Source organism: Amblyraja radiata, chromosome 22 (assembly GCF_010909765.2).
Source record: "Amblyraja radiata isolate CabotCenter1 chromosome 22, sAmbRad1.1.pri, whole genome shotgun sequence".
Classification (NCBI taxonomy): domain Eukaryota; kingdom Metazoa; phylum Chordata; class Chondrichthyes; order Rajiformes; family Rajidae; genus Amblyraja; species Amblyraja radiata.
This window is the reverse complement of record NC_045977.1, coordinates 27004428-27026292: the sequence shown is the minus strand read 5'-3', so window position 1 is coordinate 27026292 and position 21865 is coordinate 27004428. Positions and strand designations below refer to the sequence as shown.

The 21865-nt window shown below is 42.1% G+C and overlaps 1 protein-coding gene across 1 annotated transcript in view; it reads right to left on the bottom strand.

The window, feature by feature from the left end:
• tmem184a (transmembrane protein 184A) overlaps positions 1–21865 on the bottom strand; it is a 55446-nt gene that overhangs the window by 12336 nt on the left and 21245 nt on the right. The window contains exon 3 of the mRNA XM_033040819.1: positions 10682–10847. Coding sequence (XP_032896710.1) covers positions 10682–10847 — 166 coding nt within the window. The remainder of the gene's footprint in view (positions 1–10681; positions 10848–21865) is intronic.

Genomic DNA, 21865 nt, shown 5'->3' with positions numbered 1-21865 from the left:
TTCGGGACAAAGACCCATCATTTATTTATTTACCTCTGTAGTCCACAATTTGAGATTTGTAATAGAAAAATAATCACATGTGGTTAAAGTGCACATTGTCAGATTTTAATAAAGGCCATTTTTATGCATTTTGGTTTCACCACAACAGTGTTTATACATAGTCCCCCCATTTCAGGGCACCATAATGTTTGGGACATAGCAATGTCATGTAAATGAAAGTAGTCATGTTTAGTATTTTGTTGCATATCCTTTGCATGCAATGACTGCTTGAAGTCTGCGATTCATGGACATCACCAGTTGCTGGGTGCCTTCTCTGGTGATGCTCTGCCAGGCCTGTATTGCAGCCATCTTTAGCTTATGCTTGTTTTGGGGGCTAGTCCCCTTCAGTTTTCTCTTCAGCATATAAAAGGCATGCTCAATTGGGTTCAGATTAGGTGATTAACTTGGCCACTCAAGAATTGACCATTTTTAGCTTTGAAAAACTCTTTCGTTCTTTTAGCAGTATGTTTGGGATCATTGTCTTGCTGTAGAATGAACCGCCGGCCATTGAGTTTTGAGGCATTTGTTTGAACTTGAGCAGATAGGATGTGTCTATACACTTCAGAATTCATTATGCTACTACCATCAGCAGTTGTATCATCAATGAAGATAAGTGAGCCAGTACCTTCAGCAGCCATACATGCCCAGGCCATAACACCCCCACCACCGTGTTTCACAGATGAGGTGGTATGCTTTGGATCATGGGCAGTTCCTTCTCTCCTCTTGCCATCGCTCTGATATAAGTTAATCTTCGTCTCATCTGTCCACAAGACCTTTCTCCAGAACTGTAGTTGCTCTTTTAAGTACTTTTGGCAAACTGTAACCCGGCCATCCTATTTTTGCGGCTCAGTGGTTTACATCTTCCAGTGTAGCCTCTGTATTTCTCTTCATGAAGTCTTCTGCGGACAGTGGTCTTGACAAATCCACACCTGACTCCTGAATAGTGTTTCTGATCTGTCAGACAGGTGTTTGGGTCTTTTTCTTTATTATAGAGAAAATTATTTTGTCATCAGCTGTGGAGATCTTCCTTGGCCTGCCAGTCCCTTAGCGATTAGTAAGCTCACCGGTGCCCTTTTTCCTCTTAATGATGTTCCAAACAGTTGATTTTGGGAAGCCTAAGGTTTGGCTGATGTCTCTTAATAGTTTTATTTTTGTTTCTCAGTCTCATAATGGCTTCTTCGACTTTCATTGGCACAACTTTGTTCCTCATGTTGATAAGCAGCAATAAAGGTTTCCAAAGGTGATGGAAAGACTGAAGGAAAGACTAGGTGCTGAGAGCTCTCTTATACCTGCATTAAGGAGGCAATTAAACACACCTGAGCAATTGCAAACACCTATGAACCCATGTGTCCCAAGCATTATGGTGCCCTGAAATGGGGGGACAATGTATAAACACAGCTGTAATTTCTACATGGCGAAACCAAAATGTATAAAAATGTATTAAAATCTGACAATGTGCACTTTAACCACATGTGATTTTTTCGATTACAAATCTCAAATTGTGGAGTAGAGGCAAATAAATAAATGATGGATCTTTGTCCCAAACACTATGGAGGGAACTGTAGCAATAATTTGGTCTAATGGAGCAATTTCCCTCAAGGATGCCAATACGAAAAAAAATTCAAGTGGTAAAATAGGAAATTCAATTGCTTTCCCCTTCACTATCCAACATCATAAACAAACAGATTATTGCTCAGTAATCTATTATCTGTTCCATCTGCTGCCTAGAGTCTATTATTTTAATCTCAGCGGTTGTACTGTTGACAAGCACCTCGACAACTAAAATCAGATTAAAATACCCTTACAAAAAAGACACTGCTGCAGTAAGCAACAACACTGTGGGGTCACTGTGAGACCAATGAACTGCGTCTAACCACAACACCTTGCCTCATGGAAAACACATGATGTGGCTGCTTTTCAAATTATCCACGTCCAATCCTAGTTGTGACTACTTTATTCTCCAGATATTTGATGAAGGAGGTAAGTGGGAAAGCGAAGGATGTACCGCACTGTATAAAGTGCTTTACATTAAAAAGGTTGGAAACACATGCATTCTGTTACTATCAAATGTCTATAAAACAGCATCTTCCACAACATTTCTACCTCAAGAAGTAAAATGGTTTGTTCTGGCAGTCAATAAAGACACCAATAGCCTCCAGCTGAAATGCAGATGAAATACCATACACATGGGAGAACATTACAAGGCAGCGAATTGTCTTAGCAAGGAGATGATGCATTAATTTTACTCTTGCAACTCTTCCAATTGCATCACATCCTCTCCATTCACCAGCATTGGCAACATGCTGCACAGTGTGTGTGTGTGTGTGTTCTAACAAGCTACAAAATATAATGCATAAGAATTAATGCATAATTCAGGGAACAACCCCGCTGAAGAAACATGGTATAAAAAGAAAGCCGGCCCAATTGTATAAGTTCCAGTGATTTTACTTGGAAGCCCAATTCAGGTGCTACAATTAGCTTCAATGCTGCATTGTCCAAGAGCAGATGGGATTCAGAACATTTGGAAAGTATCATAATGGCTTCTAATAGTGAGTTAACACAGCGGCGGCGGCGGAGGCAGACAGTCGCAGCCATTCACCCGGGGGGGACGGGTAGACGGGACCGCCGTTGCTGCAGAGGGGGTGGGGGAGAGAGGTGAGTGATGCACTGTCCCACTTAGGCGATTTTTCAGAGGACTGCCGGCGACTGCCAAACATAAAAACCGGGTACTGGTACGGCGACTGTCAGATTGGAACACACAAACACGTCGCTTCCTTCACCACCCCTTTATGCAGGCGGGGGACAGGGCAAGTGGGGAGACGCTATCTAAAAAATTCATACGGTGCAAAGGCAAGGTGAAAGACACACACCGTGATGAACAGGAAGGTTGGCGCTGAAATTAAGACGGCTAAAGCACAATGTATGGTACGTCCTTTAAAAGAAGGGCGGAGAGGGGGGGAGAAGGAGTGGAGACAACTTTAACGAAGCCATAGATATGCGGTTGGCTGTGAAGCTCGGCGGACATTTAACATTACCGGTCGGTTATCCTTGGTTCTGAAAACTACTGCTTACCTTTTTTTCCCCAATGAGCTAATGAAATTCACCGGTCAGCACTGGCTACAACCTACGAGAACCTCAGAGAACATTCGACCTTCTGGCAACCCATTAGGACCGTTTGGCGACCCACCTACGGCTCGAGAATTCTCGCTACTCTCCATGGTGGCTTCATTCTAGTCGCTGCTAATTTCTCAACATGTTGAAAATTCAGGCAACATGTTGAAAAATTCCCAGCGACCATAATGAGGCCGCGACTAGTTCCCAGAATGCGGGAACTCCTCACGACCATGAAGGCGACTTCCTGGCAACCACCCGCAAACATGTGGCGACCATTTGGCAACTGCATGGTCTAATGCAGTCGCCTAAAAAGTCGCCTAAGTGGAACAGGCCCATGTGAGAGAGAGAGATGGGACAAGCAGTTTGTGAGTGAGGCAGGAGAGGGCGCAGTGCAGGAAGCGGCATCGCCAACCCGGTTGAGTGACAGGAGCGGAGACCAATCTGCATGGCGCTGACTGACCAATCTGCGCATGCGCGTTTTTTACGATTTTTAAACCTTAATAACTTTTGTATTATACCACCGATGAAAATGTGACCTCTTTACGCCTATACTCAAATCATCTCGTTATGTAGGCCATAATGCCATTAGCTCTCTTAACTGTGTCATTGTCACTTTTTTGCATTTTCTCAGTGGCAAAAACGCTATAATTCTACACAGTTTTGTTTCTCTTTTTGAACTTCCTGTGGTTCATATCTATGATTTGCCTGGATAGCGTGCAGAACAATTCACCGTATCTCAGCGCACGGTAATAGTAAACTTATACCAAACACCCCACCCTGTCAAGCACCTGATGACCTGTGGCAGAGGACATGGATCCCAGGATGGATTAATCAGCCACCAGAGCCCATGGAATTGTTTGGCAGGAAGTCGTCCTTTATCTGCAGGGAGTGCTCGGCAATCAGAATGAACTAAAGCCTGATCACTGCAATCTGCTCAGAATATACATTTTCCATAGTTGCACAGGTCACACCCAGAACAAACAGGCTCTTCCAGCCTAACAGCCCTGTGAAAGAATGGCAATAATTAAAGAAGCTAAGCCTGTATTACCTAACTGAGAGCAAGTAAATTAATTCTTTATTCATCATTTAGCAAATGCCAAGTGTAGAGAAGAATGCTGCCCACCACACAAGCACAACAGCAACAAAAGTGACGTAATGCTATTAGGCGTTGCCTGGACTTTTGTGCGTTGATCAGGGTTAAAGACATTAAAGGACAGCTTACATTCAAAGGTAATTGAGAATGCAGGATGTAAATCTCAGAATGCACCAATCCAACTTTACATGAAGAAATTATAAGACTAAATTTATTACTTAAGTGGATTAATCAATCAGAGGGTGTTGATCAGTGTCACTCATTTTATGTCATACTTCGTAGCAACGCCCACTAGTTTAACAGAAAGCTTCCCTGTCCTTTCTCTCTCACTTTTAGAGTAATGTGCTAATATGAAGTTACCTATGCTGTCACGTTAATAAAGTCTTTGGATCTTTATCACAGTGTAAGACTTTGGTTATTCCAACAGCAGAAGCTCAACAGAGGGGCACTGAGAGTAAAGGTATCATGGCCAAAATGTAGCTGCCTGCCAAGACACGGGTTAGGAAATTGGAGAGGGGGGCTTCACCGGATTTAAGAGGTAGTGAAAGAGTTTAGAACTGAAAAGGTTAAGGGCGTATGGGTTTCCAAGAACATTATAATCTTCTTGACCAGACATTTAGTTCAATAATTTCAGATAATCAGCCTATCGAAAGTGTTTTTTTTTTTCAGATTTCCAGCAAAGTTTTTTTCTTTTAATAATTTCAGACTAAAATTTTGTCTCACAAGTATTTCAACCAACTGGATATCTTACATCTTTACCCGTCTGACCACCATCCCTTAATCTATCACACAATGTCTCTCTTGCTCTCGGCACTCTCACAGGGCTCAACTTTTGTCCTTTTTCCCCCACCCCCAAATTAATCTGCATCTTTAAACTAGTTTTATATTTCCCCCATCTCTGATCAAAGGGCCGTCAATATTTCAGATTGATATTCCTCCCCCTGCATACAATGTAATAGTTTCATTGACTGCGGTTAATGTGGTTAATTAATTCCATATTACGTGCAGATAAAAAGCAATGGACATAGAAAAGCACATGATAGAAAATGCCTTTCACACTTCAGAGCACCGTAAACATTACACACTGCATTGAAGCACTTTTCAAGTACATTGATTTTGTAATGTGATGCAAAGTTTACACAATATTGGCGGAAATATTGGAAGGCCAACAACAAGCCATTGGGTATAAACATTCTTTGATGATATGTTTTTAATTTCAACATCTCTCAACAGGAAAAAGCAGCCCACTTGATCGGCACTCTTGCCATCCCCTGAAAATCCACAAAATCTACTGCAACAACTTGCCAAGGTGTTTCGACAAACCCATGACCTCCATCACCTTTGACATTGGTAGGCATACAAGAACCCCACCATGACTTGGAAATGCAGCATACTCTGTATTTCCAAGTTTGGCATCCATGATGTCTGACATCCATGAAGAATGTAGGGATGGGAGGGAGGGAGGAAGGGGGCTTTGCTGGTTACATGAGAATTCTCGAAAAAAAGCATCACAACATAAAAGGAGATTGATGAACGCAGAAAGGTAGATATTACCTTTATGGCTTTAGTAAACAATTTAACAAAGCCCTGCATGGTAGGCTAGGCCAGAAGGGTAAGGCACATGGAATGAAAAATAAGTTGGTTAATAGGTTGGAGGCAGACGGTAGTGATGGAAAAATGCTTTTTGGAAATTGTGACCAGTGGTGTACTGCGGGGATTGGTGCTGTCATCTTTGTTACTTATGATGTATATTAACAACTTGGATGTGAATGCAGAAGGTAATGATTAGTTTGTTTACATGAAAACTGGAGGTGTTGTGGATGGTGAGGAATGTTATCTTCAAGCTGCAGCAGGGCACAGATCAGATGGAAAATTGGGTGGAGTATTGGCAGACAATTTAATCGCAAAAAGTTGGGGGGTTTATTTTGAGAAGTCAAATAGGGTATATACAGTAAATGGTACAACCACTACTCTGCATTCAAATACAGAGTTTTCTGAAAGTGGCAAAACAGCTGAATGGGGTGGTGAAGAAAGCACAGATCAGGGTAGGGAGTGTAAATTGGGATGTTCTGTGCGACGTTACTGATGAGGCCGCTCTTGGAACGTGGTGTCCAGTTCTGGTCACCACATTATAGGAAGGATACGATTGTGCTTGAGAATACGCAGAGGTGAGGTAGGTAATCAAAATATGTTACACATGGTTGGGATGTCAAAAACAAACAGGCATAGGTTTAAAGTAAGAGGAATAAGCAAATTCTTTGAGGTAAGTTTATTTTCTAACACAGAGTCGTTGATATCTAGAACATTCTTCCCGAGGAGATACCGGAATCAAAGACAATCACTATGTTTAAGAGGCATTTAGACAGACACTTAAATAGGCAAATGTATTTATGGTTATGGACCTATTAATGGGCAAACGACATTCATGTAGATGGGCAAAAATGTTGGCCGGACATAGTGGACGAATTTCTATGCTATACGAGTCTATGATTCAATAACACATCAGAATTCTATCCATAAATACGACAGATGGCACAATGGGCTAAGTGTTCGGCTGGCAACCGGAAGGTAGCCGGTTCGAATCCCGCTTGGAGTGCATACTGTCGTTGTGTCCTTGGGCAAGACACTTCACCCACCTTTGCCTGTGTGTGAATGTGTGTGAATGTGTGTGAGTGATTGGTGGTGGTCGGAGGGGCCGTAGGCGCAGATTGGCAGCCACGCTTCCGTCAGTCTGCCCCAGGGCAGCTGTGGCTACAGAAGTAGCTCACCACCACCGAGTGTGACTGAGGAGTGAATGAATAATGCGATGTAAAGCGCTTTGAGTATTAGAAAGGCGCTATATAAATCCCATCCATTATCCATTATAAATCTTTAAATAAATTGCAGAACTATATGTTCTTATCCATTTAAATAACAATGTTTTACATTAAATGTGCTGCCAGTAAAAATGGTGGAAACAGATTTAATAACTTCAAACAGAAAATGGGACATAGAGCTGAAAGGGAAAACTGCGATGACTGGGGGATAAATAAGGTTTTAGCACCTTCAAAGAGCTAGCAGTGGGTCAAATTGACTGGTATGCTATAAGATTATGTTATTCTATCCCACTCAGTCACTGGATGCTCACCATGTTGATTGATGCAGCAAGAACCACTATTGGATTTTCAGACAACCACCCACAGGATATTTAGATAGATCTTCATAATGACCCGACTTTCTTAACAGATAATTATTTGAAGGGCAGTCACTTGTGAACAAACATACCAGCCAATTTGCAAACAGCAGGATACATCAAGCAACTGTGAGATGTGTGGGCAATTAAAACTTGGCAGAACACAGAAAACTCTTTGACTAGGATCATAAAATCTTACACACAAATATAAAATATGGGTACTGTGATAAAGACTAGACTGAAAATGCAGGGAAAGACTCCTAGGACGATGTACAAATAACTAAATATAGTGAAATATTTTCTTTATTTATCACTTATAGAGATGTTTTATACATTGTTGGATATGTCGGTGGAGAAAAAACAGGTAGCATTTAATGCAAATAAATGCATGTATTTTAATTTGAGGGGTTCAATACAAGATAAAAATATACAGTAAATGCAGGACTTTAGGAGCATTGATGTACAGAGGGATTGTGCAGTGCAAATCCACGATTGCCTGAAAGTGGCTACACAAGTAGTTTAGGTGGTAAAGAAGGGTTATATATTCTTGCCTTCATTGGTCAGAGCAGTGTGTATAAAAATTAGTAAGTTATGTTGCAGCTGGACAAATCTTTGGTTAGGCCACATTTGGAGTAGTGTGATTACCGTGTGTAATTGCCAGGCTGTAGGAAGTTTTTGGAGGTTTTGGAAAGGGTGCAGAAGAAGCATGCCAGGATGTTGCCTGGGTTAGAGCGTATTAGTTATAAAGAAAGGGTAGACAAACTTGGATTGTTTTCTCTGGAGCACTGGAGGCTGAGGGGCAACCTGATAGAATAGAAACCTATAAAATTACAAGAGGGGATTTGCGAGGCAAGTATTTAACTCCGAGAGTCATATGTGCCTGGAATACTCTGCCAGGGAGGTGGTTGAAGCAGATAAGATCTGCTATATTTAAGAGGGAGTTAGATGTGGCCCTTGTGGCTAAGGGGATCAGAGGGTATGGAGAGAAGGCAGGTACGGGATACTGAGTTGGATGATCAGCCATGATCATATTGAAATGCGGTGCAGGCTCGAAGGGCCGAATGGCCTACTCCTGCACCTAATTTCTATGTTTCTATGTAAGATAGCAATGTTTCAGAGACTTTCAAGCAAATACATGAACAGACAGGGAAGAGAAGGATACAGATATTATGCAGACAGCTGGGATTAGTTTAGCTTGGCATCATGGTTGGCACAGATATGATGGGTTGAAGGGCCTATTCCTGTTGTACTATCCTATGTTCTGGCAATTCTATACGTTAAGGCTAAACAGCATTAATGCAATAGGCAGCAAAATAAATTAAATGAATTACTGCGCTCACCATAACATGCAATGCCAAATCTTCAAAGAGGATTTGCTGCTAATCAGCTTACAACTGCACTGCCCTTGCGTACAAGCGAACATTAAAAAATGTCTTTTCACTCTCGTTTTGCATAACATTTGAAATAATGTTCACTTTTTGAGCATTTTATGACATTGCTTGATATTCCTTGATATTTTATTTATCTGTTGCATGAGAATTAGATGTGTGAATATCAGAAAGACATGAGATTAATGTATATCCAATATCTCTCTGGATCAAAATCTTGGAATTCCCCACCTAACATTGCTGTGGATTAACAAGCAGGGACTAAAGGGGGCAGATCCCCAGCTTCTCAGGGAAAGCTGTCATGGTTATTTGAAGTCAATCTTTACCACATGAATAACTAAAGAATAGTTATTCTTCACCACCCTATTATTAGGCAGATGAGATGGCGAAGAAGGCATGTGGCATGTTTAGTCAGGGTTGGAATGGTTAGGAAGTTGTGTTGCAACATTAGAAAACACTAGTTAGATCACAGAGTCTCGGGTGCAGTTCTAGTCACAACACTATATGAAGGTTATGATTGTGCTGGAGAGAGTGCAGGGGAGATTCAACAGATGTTGCCCGAATTGGAGGACTTCAGTTAAGGGAAATATTGGATAGGCTGGGCTTGATTTCCTTAGTGCAAAGAAGGCAGAGGGTATACAGATGTGGATAGGGGATGCAGTTAGTTTCCCAGAACGGAGCAGTCAAAAACAAGAGGGCATAGATTTAAGATGAAAGAGAAGGGGTTTTAAAGGGGATTACATAGAGAGTGTTTGATGTTGGAATGTGCAGTCAGAGGAGGTGGTGGAATCCAACAGAATCACTACATTCAAGAGATAATTAAATAGGGGGCAAAGGTTGGCAAAAGGGATACACATAGATGGACAAAGTTTGGCATGGAAGTTTGGCTAAAGAGTCCGGTTCTGTGCAATACAATGCTAGGACCCCAATCAACATTATTTTCACTTTATGTAAAAAATTGGACCAATTACGATGAAAATGATTATTTCAACCAGTCCAGTCTTGATGCAGGATATTTTCCATGGATTCAGCCCTGGCTACCAAATCCTCTCTTTAAGCAAGCTGCCAATCAGCAGGGTCCATTTATCTGTGCCTTCTGCTGAAACTCCAATTCATTGGATTGTAAAAATAAATTACAATTAGGTTTAGCTCACCTGGGGGGCTGAGGATTGGGCCCATTGATTTTGTCCTGTCAACTTTTAATCTCACTTTACTAATTACTCCTTCTCTCTATTGGTGTTAAGCATTAGACCCATCTTCTGACTGGCCTCAACTCATCCTATCCTATCCTCATTCTTTTGCTGCAAAGTGATGAATTGCTTCACATGATGAAATCACCAGTGTTCTGCACCTGTATTCTTTCCAGCATTGTGCTTCTTGCCTTTTCACATTCTCCAGTGCCCTCATTGTACAGTCACAGTACATTCATGCTCGACAATGAACAGAAAGGGATGTCTCCTTCGTCACCTATTACTGGACATTGTGCATGCACATTTGTACCAAGCACAAGTGTTACAGGGTCTGAGGAAAAACCTCAGAAGCAAAAAGAAATCTGTTTTCTTAAGCAGGTAAATCCCAAGCACCTATGCTTCAGAAAAATCACACCCATGTAATCCTCCCTCCTGGGAAATTAATTATATTACTCCATAACAAGCAAATAATCTGCAGCAGATCTGGAGAAAAAGAAAGGATGAATGAGGGAGAGAGGGGCAACGCAAGTGAGGATGGGGATGTGCGAGAGAGGGTGTACCATGAGCGAGGGTATCTCAAAGAGCATGAGCTATCCCAACGCATTCTTCAGAGATATATGCTGGTTTCATCTCTATAGGATAAGAAACAAACACACTGATTCCTGGAATAATAACATTTGCTCACCTTCATAACAATCTCGCACAGAGTCAAAGTAAACGTAGAACTGATCATTGCTGATGAACAGTAGGCTAAGCCAGGAGTCGAAGGAGTAGATGGGAACAATGAAAAGGATTCGGAGAATGTAACGCTGCTCGTTGGGCCTGCTGTAGTGTCGGAGATGCATGTAAATCTGTGAAGAGATGGGAAATGAAGAAATTATGAAAATTAAGAGATTACACATTGCCCTCCATAATGTTTGGGATAAAGACCCTCATTTATTTATTTGCCTCTGTACTCCACAATTTGAGATATGCAATAGAAAACAAAAAAAAACACAAAAAAAAATAAATCACATCTGGTTAAAGTGCACATTGTCAGATTTTATTAAAGGCTATTTTTAGACATTTTGGTTTCACCATGTAGAAATTATACCTGTGTTTATACATAGTCCCCCCCATTTCAGAGCACCACAATGTTTGGGACACATGGCTTCACAGGCGTTTGTAATTGCTCAGGTGTGTTTAATTGCCTCCTTAATGCAGGTATAAGAGAGCTCTCAGCACCTAGTCTTTCCTCCAGTCTATCACCTTTGTAAACTTTTGTCATGTTGATAAACAGCAATAATAGACAATAGGTGCAGGAGTAGGTCATTCGGCCCTTCAAGCCAGCACCGCCATTCAATGTGATAATGGCTGATCATGGATGACCAAAGTTGTGCCAATGAAAGTCAAAGAAGCCATTATGAGACTGAGAAACAAGAATAAAACTGTTAGAGACATCAGCCAAACCTTAAGCTTACCAAAATCAACTGTTTGGAACATCATTGTGTGAATGTGTGTGAATGTGTATTGTAATGTGAGTGATTGGTGGTGATCGGAGGGGCCGTAGGCGCAGATTGGCAGCCATGCTTCCGTCAGTCTGCCCCAGGGCAGCTGTGGCTACAGAAGTAGCTTACCACCACCGAGTGTGACTGAGGAGTGAATGAATAATGCGATGTAAAGCGCCTTGAGTATTAGAAAGGCGCTATATAAATCCCATCCATTATTATTATTATTATCATTAAGAAGAAAGAGAGCACTGGTGAGCTTACTAATCGCAAGGGAACTGGCAGGCCAAGGAAGACCTCCACAGCTGATGATAGAATATTTCTCCCTGTAATAAAGTAAAATCCCCAAACACCTGTCCGACAGATCAGAAACACTCTTCAGGAATCAGGTGTGGATTTGTCAAAGAGCACAATAGCAGAAGACTTCATGAACAGAAACAAAGAGGCTACACTGCAAGATGCAAACCACTGGTTAGCTGCAAAAATAGGATGGCCAGGTTACAGTTTGCCAAGAAATACTTAAAAGAGCAACCACAGTTCAGGAAAAAGGTCTTGAGGACAGATGAGTCCAAGATTAACTTATATCCGAGTGATGGCGAGAGCAAAGTATGGTGGAAAGTAGGAACTGCCCAAGATCCAAAGCATACCACCTCATCTGTGAAACACAGTGGTGGGGGTGTTATGGCCTGGCATGTATGGCTGCTGAAGGTACTGGTTCACTTATCTTCATTGATGATATAACTGCTGATGGTAGTAACATAATGAATTCTGAAGTGTATAGGCACATCCTATTTGCTCAAGTTCAAACAAATGCCTCAAAACTCATTGGCCAGCAGTTCATTCTACAGCAAGACAATGATCCCAAACACACTGCTAAAGGAGTTTTTAAAAAGCTAAAAAATGGTAAATTCTTCAGTGGCCAAGTCAATCATCTGATCTGAACCCAATTAAGCATGCCTTTTATATGCCAAAGAGAAAACTGAAGGAGACTAGCCCCCAAACCAAGCATAAGCTAAAGATGGCGGCAATACAGGCCTGGCAGAGAATGGGAGGAAAATGTATAAACACTGCTGTAATTTCTACATGGTGAAACCAAAATGTGTAAAAATGGCCTTTATTAAAATTTGACAATATGCACTTTAACCATATGTGATTTTTTTTCTATTACAAATCTCAAATTGTGCAGTACAGAAGCTAATAAATAAATGATGGGTCTTTGTCCCAAACATTATGGAGGACACTGTACACATTTAAAATTAAAATTTTCATTAAATCAATACATTGTTTATTCATCTAACAGCATAAACCAATGAACCTTTCAGTGCTTCTGACTGCTGTTTTTAATGAGCATCAAAACATATTTCTCAATCACCAACAGCTTGCAACACCAGCCCACGCTCTTTTCTGAAGACCACAGGTATCCCAGATGGAGACTTTTGGCAGCAGCCTAAAACAGATTGATTAGATGAGCCCATTTGCCTGTGATCGTCAGCCACATTTTATCATGTGCGTCTGTAAAAAGAAAGGTAACTCGCATTTACACTGGAAAATAATTTTGGTGCTAAAGAGTTACTTTGGAAAATAGTTACAACACAAGCAAATTCCCCATATGGCAAATAAAATAATGTATTTGTTTATTTGAAATGTTGATTTGGAGTGCATCATTACGTTGGACGTCAAAGAACGAAAGTGAGGCAAGGAATTTTCACCCACAGGTATTACAGGGATCAACACCTCACTGCCTACATGAGTGGTAGAGAATGCATGTCATTGTATTTATTCTTGCATTTATCATTACAGCATGAATATTGCTTACACAGAGCTTCGTGTGTACAATTGATTTCATTCCAACCTGGTATATATGACAATACACTGAACTAATCTGAATCCAAAATATTAATTCCATCTAATAAGTACTTGGATGAGGCTTGATAGGCCATAGTTTCTTGCTAATGTCGGGCCTTGGTGAGACTCTACCTGGTCTATTAGAGTTTTGATCTTAATAATATTTTTGACTCAAAAGGACTGGAATGAGCCTTCACCAGCTGGTTTCTGTGATGCTGGGTTTGTTGAATGGGAAGCAGTTGCATAGATTATACACAAATTCTCAATTTCAGAAACCCCTCACATCTGGTGTATCCAACCTCATTCCGCCTTTCCTATCCTTCTCCAGTTTTGTCATTTTTGTCCCACCATCCATTGGCTTCCCCCTTCATCTGGTTCAGGTTCCATCTGCCATTCGCCTCTCCCCTTACAGTTCTCATTATCACCTTCCTTAACAAATTGCAGCATTGGCTGTCTTTGCATTCCCACATCAACCTCCAGCAGCCATCGCCACCTTCACCCTCCCCTTCCCCTCATCTGACTCCATCTGCCTCTTTCTTCTGTCTGCCTCCATCCATCATTCACATACCTCGGTCTCTCAATCTCCACCCTCTCCCTCTGTGAACTGGCTTCATCTGTTGTCATTCTTCACCCCTCCACGGGCCACCTATCACCCACCAGCAAAAAGACGGTGCTGGAGTAGCTCAGCAGGTCAGGCAGAAAGCTTGTCTACCCCCCACTACAATCAGTCTGAAAAAAAGTGTCCAGTCCCAAAACCTCTCCTATCCACGTTCTCCAGAGATGCTGCCTGACCCGCTGAGTTACTGCAGCAGTCTTTTTTAGTAAACAAGCATTTGCAATTCATTGCATCTACATATCACGGTCATAATTACAAAAAAGAGCTAGATAAGGGTATACATATGAAACAAAATCATATGGATAGATTCTGAATCAGACTGCGTGAGAAATCTTTTCAAGCAAAGGGTCTCGACCCAAAACATCACCCATTCCTTCTCCCCAGAGACAATGTTGGTTCACTGAGTTACTCCAGCATTTTGTGTCTATCTTCTGCATTGTTGCAGTGATGGGGTGGCACAGTAGCACTGGAGACAATGCAGCTGTTCCACTATTCTGTGAAACAGGGTTCTGTCCTGACCTCTGGTGATATCTGTGTGGAGTTATCACATTCTCCGTGATCTCAGATTTCCCTTGGCTGCACCTGCCAAAGATGAGTAGATTCATAGGTTGAACAAAACTAAGAACCATGGGTGGGTCAGGCAGCATCTGTGGAGGGAATTGGACAATATGTTTTGGGTTAGGTGCCTTCTTCAGACTCAAGATAAGTTAATTGGGTAGTGTAAGTTACCAGTGGTGTGAGTGGGTAGTAGAAAATCTATGTGGTCTTGATATGGGAAGAGTAGGACAGTAGGCCACAGGGAAATAAGTGAGGGGATGAGATTGATGGAATTATTCTAAGAGCCAACAGTGATTTAATGGGCTAAATTTCCATTTTGCAAGTATGGAAACTAAAAGCAATGTTGTCTTGCCCTTTGAAGACAAACATTTTATAATTACATGTCACGGTAACACATTTACAAACAACAGCTGACGTATAGATAGGCTCCTAGATTCAAATCAATTCAGTACCTATGATCAGGAGCAGCCACATCCGCGAATGAGGTACAGCTGCCTCCGGATGACAGATTCCACAATCTGACCTCAGCTGCAAACCTCAAAGGCATAGCAAATAACGCAAAACACAAATTCCCAGTGAGCACCGTCCCACAAGTTAAAAAAAAAAAATCAAAGGCAATCTTGAAGCCCCAGGCATACTTCATTAACACTGTTCAAGAGCTTCTGCTGGAAATTACTACTGCATTAATATAAATAGGTGTTCTGTTCAATTCCAAATGATTACAGACTAAGTTCAAAACAGCATGTAATTAAATGAAGGTACACAAAAATGCTGGAGAATCTCAGCGGGTGCAGCAGCATCTATGGAGCGAAGGAAATAGGTGACGTTTCGGGCCGAAACCCTTCTTCAGACTGTCATTAAATGAACATTTGCAAACTTTCCTCAATGCCTTCATTCTCAACCTTCCCTTTCTCTGAAATCTCCTCCAGGCCTATAACCTTCTGAGATGCCTCTGCTCTCCCAAGCCTGGCCTCTGGTGTATCACCAATATACACATCCCATTATTTGCAACTGTGCTTTCACCTATGTATGCCCTTTCTTCTCTATTCCTTTCACTGAGTGATACAGCACAAAACAAGACCTTCGGCCTATCATGGCCATCAATGGTCTGTCTTACCCTATCCCAGTTTTCCTCTCACATCGCCATCAATTTTGTCACTACTTCAGATAGCCCTTGCTTTCTCTCTCCATCCCCTTCCCAGTTCTCCCACTGGTCTTACTGTCTCCGACTACATTCAATCACTGACCCGCCCCCTCCCCTGACATCAGTCTGAAGAAGGGTCTCGACCCGAAATGTCGCCCATTCCTTCTCTCCAGATATGCTGCCGGTTGAGTTACTCCAGCATTTTGTGTCTACCTTCGATTTAATCCAGCATCTACAGTTCTTTCCTACACAGATTTTGTCACTACTGTAAATCTGTAGCAGGAGAATAGTTAGCTTGGAGGAGGATTGTGGAGGGTGGGGGGGAAAAGGTGAATGTAGAAAATTAACCTCCCAAACATCGCATCTCTGTGATAATCGGAGGAAACCAGAACACACAAGGGAGGTTCACAAGATCAATGTACAAGCTTCATATAGACAGCACTGGAGGTCAGGATCCAAACCAGGTCTCTAGTGCTGCGAGCACCACTGTACCACTCTTCTTTTCCACACTAAATTGACCAGACTTTTGGTCAATTGCCTGGAGGGTCAATGCCAAACTTTGTCCAAAAACTATGCCGGTGATATGCCAAAGTATTATAGTGCATTAGTATAGCTACATGATATCAATATTTGGTGGCTGCTCAAGTATTCCGCCCTGTGATCCAGATCAGGGCATTCCAAATTTGATTTCCGATCAATGCTCAGTGAACTCAAGGTAAATTATGGTCTAAAGCTGGTTAAAGGGATGGATAAATAAGGATAATAATTCAGCCCCTCCTCATAATTGGAGTTTCTACAAACCCTGCAAAGGAATTTGCGTACATAAAGAAGAAAAATATACTGTGGGAAAGTCATTGGAAAAAACACTGAACTGCAGAATGCAGAGAGACACGGAATTAATCAAGGACATTTATCAGGGATGTTAAGGGATCTATTGCAAATTGACAAGCTAAATTGAAAATTGGCTCAGTGGGAAGAAGCAAATTATGCAAAGGTAGACACAAAAAGCTGGAGAACCTCAGCGGGACAGGCAGCATCTCTGGAGAGAAGGAATGGGTGATGTTTCAGGTCGAGACCCTTCTTCAGACCCGAAACATCACCCATTCCTTCTCTCCAGAGATGCTGCCTGTCCAGCATTTTGTGTCTACCTTCGATTTCAACCAGCATCTGCAGTTCTTTCTTACATAGCAAAGCATGCGAGTTGTCGGGAGTTTGGGAGGGCAGGGCTACCAGCAGTGGATCTCTGCAGGGTTCTGTGCTGGACCCTTGTTTTTTTGTGTTGTAAATAGATGATTTGAACTAGAAAATAAGGAGTTTGGACAGGATATCATAACTGGCTGTGTGGCTGGCAATAAGAAGGGAAGTTCAGGTTATTAAATGGTACCAATGCGATTCAGATCTAGAGAAGTGCTTGATATTGGATGGTCAAACCTTAAATCAACTCAACCTCCTTTTAGATACCTTGAGCTGGTGCTAAAACTACCACAGTACTCTAATGTTCCATGACTTCACATCTCATGAACATTAGAACTGCTCTCCTCCTGTTTAAATATCGACATCCCAAAAGAGGTATAATTAGAAGTGTATGAGCATCATTTCAAGTAGTTTCAGCCTTAGTGAGGATGCACAACGCAAAGAACACGGATTTTTTTTTGATTTTTTTTTGTAAGGACTTCTTTCTGATGGAAAACAACTCGTTCGCCTGGATCAGTCTCTCTAACGCGAGTTGAACTTTGGGCATTATAAAATGCAACCAAGGTGATGTTGTAGCCAGGTAGAAAATCAAGCACTGGACAAAGCTTGGCCCAGCAGTGCTGTATCAGTTGTGGTACACTCCTGCTGCATAACTGCACTTATACATATCTAAATTAAAAGACACCTGCCATTATATATTTATTAAATTGAAAAGGAGATGTCCTCATTCTTTAGGGAACTAGGGTTCCCCTTTTCGACTATAGATGAGGCTCTCACCAGGGTCTTTTCTATATCCCATAGCTCCGTTCTCACTCCCATCCCCCCACTCGTAACAAGGACAGAGACCCACTTGTCCTCACCTTCCACCCTACCAGCCATCACATACAACAGATAATCCTCCGACATTTTCGCCACCTCCAACGGGATCCCACCACTGGCCACATCTTCCCATCTCCTCCCCTTTTGGCTTTCCTCCGTAACTCCCTGGTCAATTTGTCCCTTCCCACCCAAACCACCCCCTCCCCTGGTAGTTTCCCTTGCAACCGCAGGAAATGCTACACTTGGCGCTTTAATTCCCCCCTCGACTCCATCCAAGGACCCAAGCAGTCTTTCCAAGTGAGGCATAGGTTCACCTGCACCTCCTCCAACCTCATCTATTGCATCCGCTGCTCTAGGTGTCAACTGCTCTACATCGTTGAAACCAAGCGCAGGCGATCGTTTTGCCCAACATCTCCGCACAGTTCTCAATAACCAACCCGATCTCCCGGTGGCTCAGCATTTCAACTCCCCCTCCCATTCCGCATCCTACCTTTCTGTCCTGGTCCTCCTCCATGGCCAGAGTGAGTCCCACTGCAAATTGGAGGAGCAGCACCTCATATTTTGCTTGGGTAGTTTACACCCCAGTGGTATGAACATTGACTTCTCCAATTTTAGGTTGTCCTTGCTTTGTCCTTGCTTTCTCCCTCCTTCCCCTCCCCTTCCCAGCTCTCCCACAGCCCACTGTCTCTGCATCTTCCTTTCTTCTTCCCCCCCACCCCCCACCCCACCCCCACATCAGTCTGAAGAAGGTTCTCGACCCGAAACTTCACCTATTCCTTCGTTCCATAGATGCTGCCTCACCCGCTGAGTTTCTCCAGCATTTTTGTCAAGCATCTAATGAAGTCACTTGCATAAGGACAGAGCAAGGGTCATGTGGGCAGAACATAGATAAAAGGTAAGAAGGTTCGTGCAGGTATAAGACCATAGAAATAGAAGCAGAACTAGGCCATTTGACATGTGGCCACTGTTGTATCTGTAGAAATTGAGTGGGTAAAAACAAGTTGGTAAAAAAAAAATCGTAACTCTGGTTGTGAGATAATATTGGTTAGGAGTGTAAGAAAAAAAACTATCCTGCTCTTCTTCAACATAATTCAGTGCATATTTGTACATCTATCGGAGGAGGAAAATATGCCTTTGTTTAACATCTAAAATGACTCAAAGTGCAACACTCTTCCTGTAATGCACAGAGAGGATAGCTTGGATTTCCCACTCAGATTGGTGGGAATAACAGCCTGCTAACAGAGGCAACACGCCTGCCATTGCTGATATAGATCCAGGTAATATTCCAGGAAGTAATGTAGTGCGTAAATTATCTTCACAGGGTTCTGCAGCTGCTCCATCTTTCTTGCAGCCTTCCAACATTGTCATTTAGTTAATTCTAAACCCTTGCGATTCTCCTGAACTATCAGCTTTGAACTTTTATCTCAACCATGTAGTTTACAATTTTGGTTCCCAAGTAGAATCTGGTCAGGACATGCAGATAGACAGATGGTCATAAGTGCCAAGCTAATGATTAACACCCCTGCTGCAGAAGCCTGGAGATGGAGAGAGAAATCCATGTGCACTTTGGACTCATTCTAAATTATTGATGCAATAGTGAGATTGCTCAACAATGACAAAAAAATAAAAAAATAAAATTAAATTGTGAATACTGGGAAATGACTGCAGGGCCCAGTTTAGGTGGCAACATTCATCATCTCACATTTTTGCTTTGAGATTGGGGGCAACTAAATTAGAGGTCATTGGGGGTCCGCTGGCCACACAGCAAACGTTGTCTTGTCTGATGACGACAAGGCTGTCCTGTTGAGGGGCTGCAGAAAGCCTTGCTATCATAATTGGGAAAGTTAACAGAATGTTATTTTTCATTGATGAGGGAACCAAATGCAAAAGTAGTAAAGTTAAACCAGTTATACAACAGACAGGCCGGTCCAGAGTCATGCAGTATGGTAACTGGCATTTTGGTCCAACTCATCCACGTTGACCAAGATGCCTTCCTAGCTGGTTTTATTTGCCTGGTCCATATCCCTCTCAACATTTCCTGTCCATGTACCTGGCCAAATGCCTTCCAAACATTGTAAACATACCCGCCACTACCACTTTTTAGAAATGTAGAAAATAAGTGCAGGAGTTGGCCATTCGGCCCTTCGAGCCAGCAGCACCATTCAATATGATCATGGCTGATCATCCAGAATCAGTACCCTGTTCCTGCCTTCTCCCCATATTCTTTGATTCCTGTAGCCCCAAAAGCTACAGTGCCCTCCATAATGTTTGGGCAAAGACCCATCATTTATTTATTTGCCTCTGTACTCCACAATTTGACATTTGTAATAGAAAAAAAAAATCACATGTGGTTAAAGTGCACATTGTCAGATTTTAATCAAGGCCATTTTTATACATTTTGGTTTCACGATGTAGAAATTATAGCAGTGTTTATACATAGTTCCCCCCATTGCACCATATTTGGATACAACCGCTGATGGTAGTAGCATAATAAATTCTGAAGTGCATAGACACATCCTATCTGCTCGTTCAAAAAATTGCCTCAAAACTCATTGGCTGGCAGTTCATTCTACAGCAAGGCAATGATTCCAAACGTACTGCTGAAGCACCAAAAGAGTTTTTCAAAGCTAAAAAGCAATCAATTCTTGAGTGGCTAAGTCAATCACCCGATCTGAATCCAATTGAGCATGCCTTTTATATGCTGAAGAGAAAACTGAAGGGGACTAGCATCACCAGAGAAGACACCCAGCAACTGGTGATGTCCATGAATTGCAAACTTCAAGCAGTCATTGCATGCAAAGAATAAACACATCTACTTTCATTTGACATTGCTGTGTCCCAAACATTATGGTGCCCTGAAATGGGGGGGGACTATGTATAAACATTGCTGTAATTTCCACATGGTGAAACCAAAATGTATAAAAATGGCCTTTATTAAAATCTGACAATGTGCACTTTAACCACATGTGATTTTTTTCTATTACAAATCACAAATTGAGGAGTACAGAGGAAAATAAATAAATGATGGGTCTTTGTCCCAAACATTATGGAGGGCACTGTAGGTTTCTATCAGATTCCCTCGCATCGTTCTAAATTCCCGTGAATACAAGCCCAATCGATCCATTCTTTCATCATGTCAGTCCCGCCATCCTGGGAATTAACCTAGTGAACCAATGGCAAGAATGTCCTTTCTCAAATTAGGAGACCAAACCTGCACACAATACTACAGGTGCGGTCTCGCCAGAGCCCTGTACAATTGCAGTAGGGCCTCCTTGCTTCTATACTCAAATCCTCTTGCTATGAAGGCTAACATGCCATTAGCTTTCTTCACTGCCTGCTGTACCTGCATGCTTACTTTCAGTAACTGATGTACAAGGACACCTAGGTCTCGTTGCACCTCCCATTTTCCAAATCTGACACAATTCAGATAATAATCTGCCTTCTTGTTCTTGCCACCAAAGTGGATCACCTCACATTTATCCACATTATACTGCATCTGCCCACTCACCCAACCTATCCAAGTCACCCTGCAGCCTCATAGCATCGTCCTCACAGCTCACACTTACACCCAGCTTTGTGTAATCCGCAAACTTGGGGATGTTACATTTAATTCCTTTGTCTAAATCATTAATGTATATTGTAATAACTGGGGTCCCAGCACTGAGCCTTGCAACACCCCACTAGTCACTGGCTGCCATTCTGAAAAGGACCCGTTAATTCCTACTCTGTTTCCTGTCTGCCGACCATTTCTCTATCCATGTCAATACCCTACCGCTGATACCATGTGCTCTAATATTGCACATTCATCTCTTGTGTGGGACCTTTTCTAGCAGCTCATCCCAGATGCCGTCACCCTCTATATGAAAATTTAGCCACTTGCATCCTCTTTAAATCTTTCCTCTCTAACCTCACCATGCTCTCTAGTTTTAAACACCTGGGGAAGTTTTTCCCCTACCCTGGGAAAAAGATTGTGACCCTCCTCCTTATCTCTGCCCCTCATGAAATTATAAATGTCTAAGTTCTTCCTTCATCCTCCTTCCTAGTCCAGCATATTCAGTCTCTCCTTCTATCTCAAGCCCTCCAGTCCAGGCAACATTTTTTAAATATCTTTTCTGCACACAAACTTAATCACATGCTTCCAATAATATGGAAACCTGACCACAAGCAATATTCCAAGTGCAGTCTCAGCTATGTCCTATATGGCTG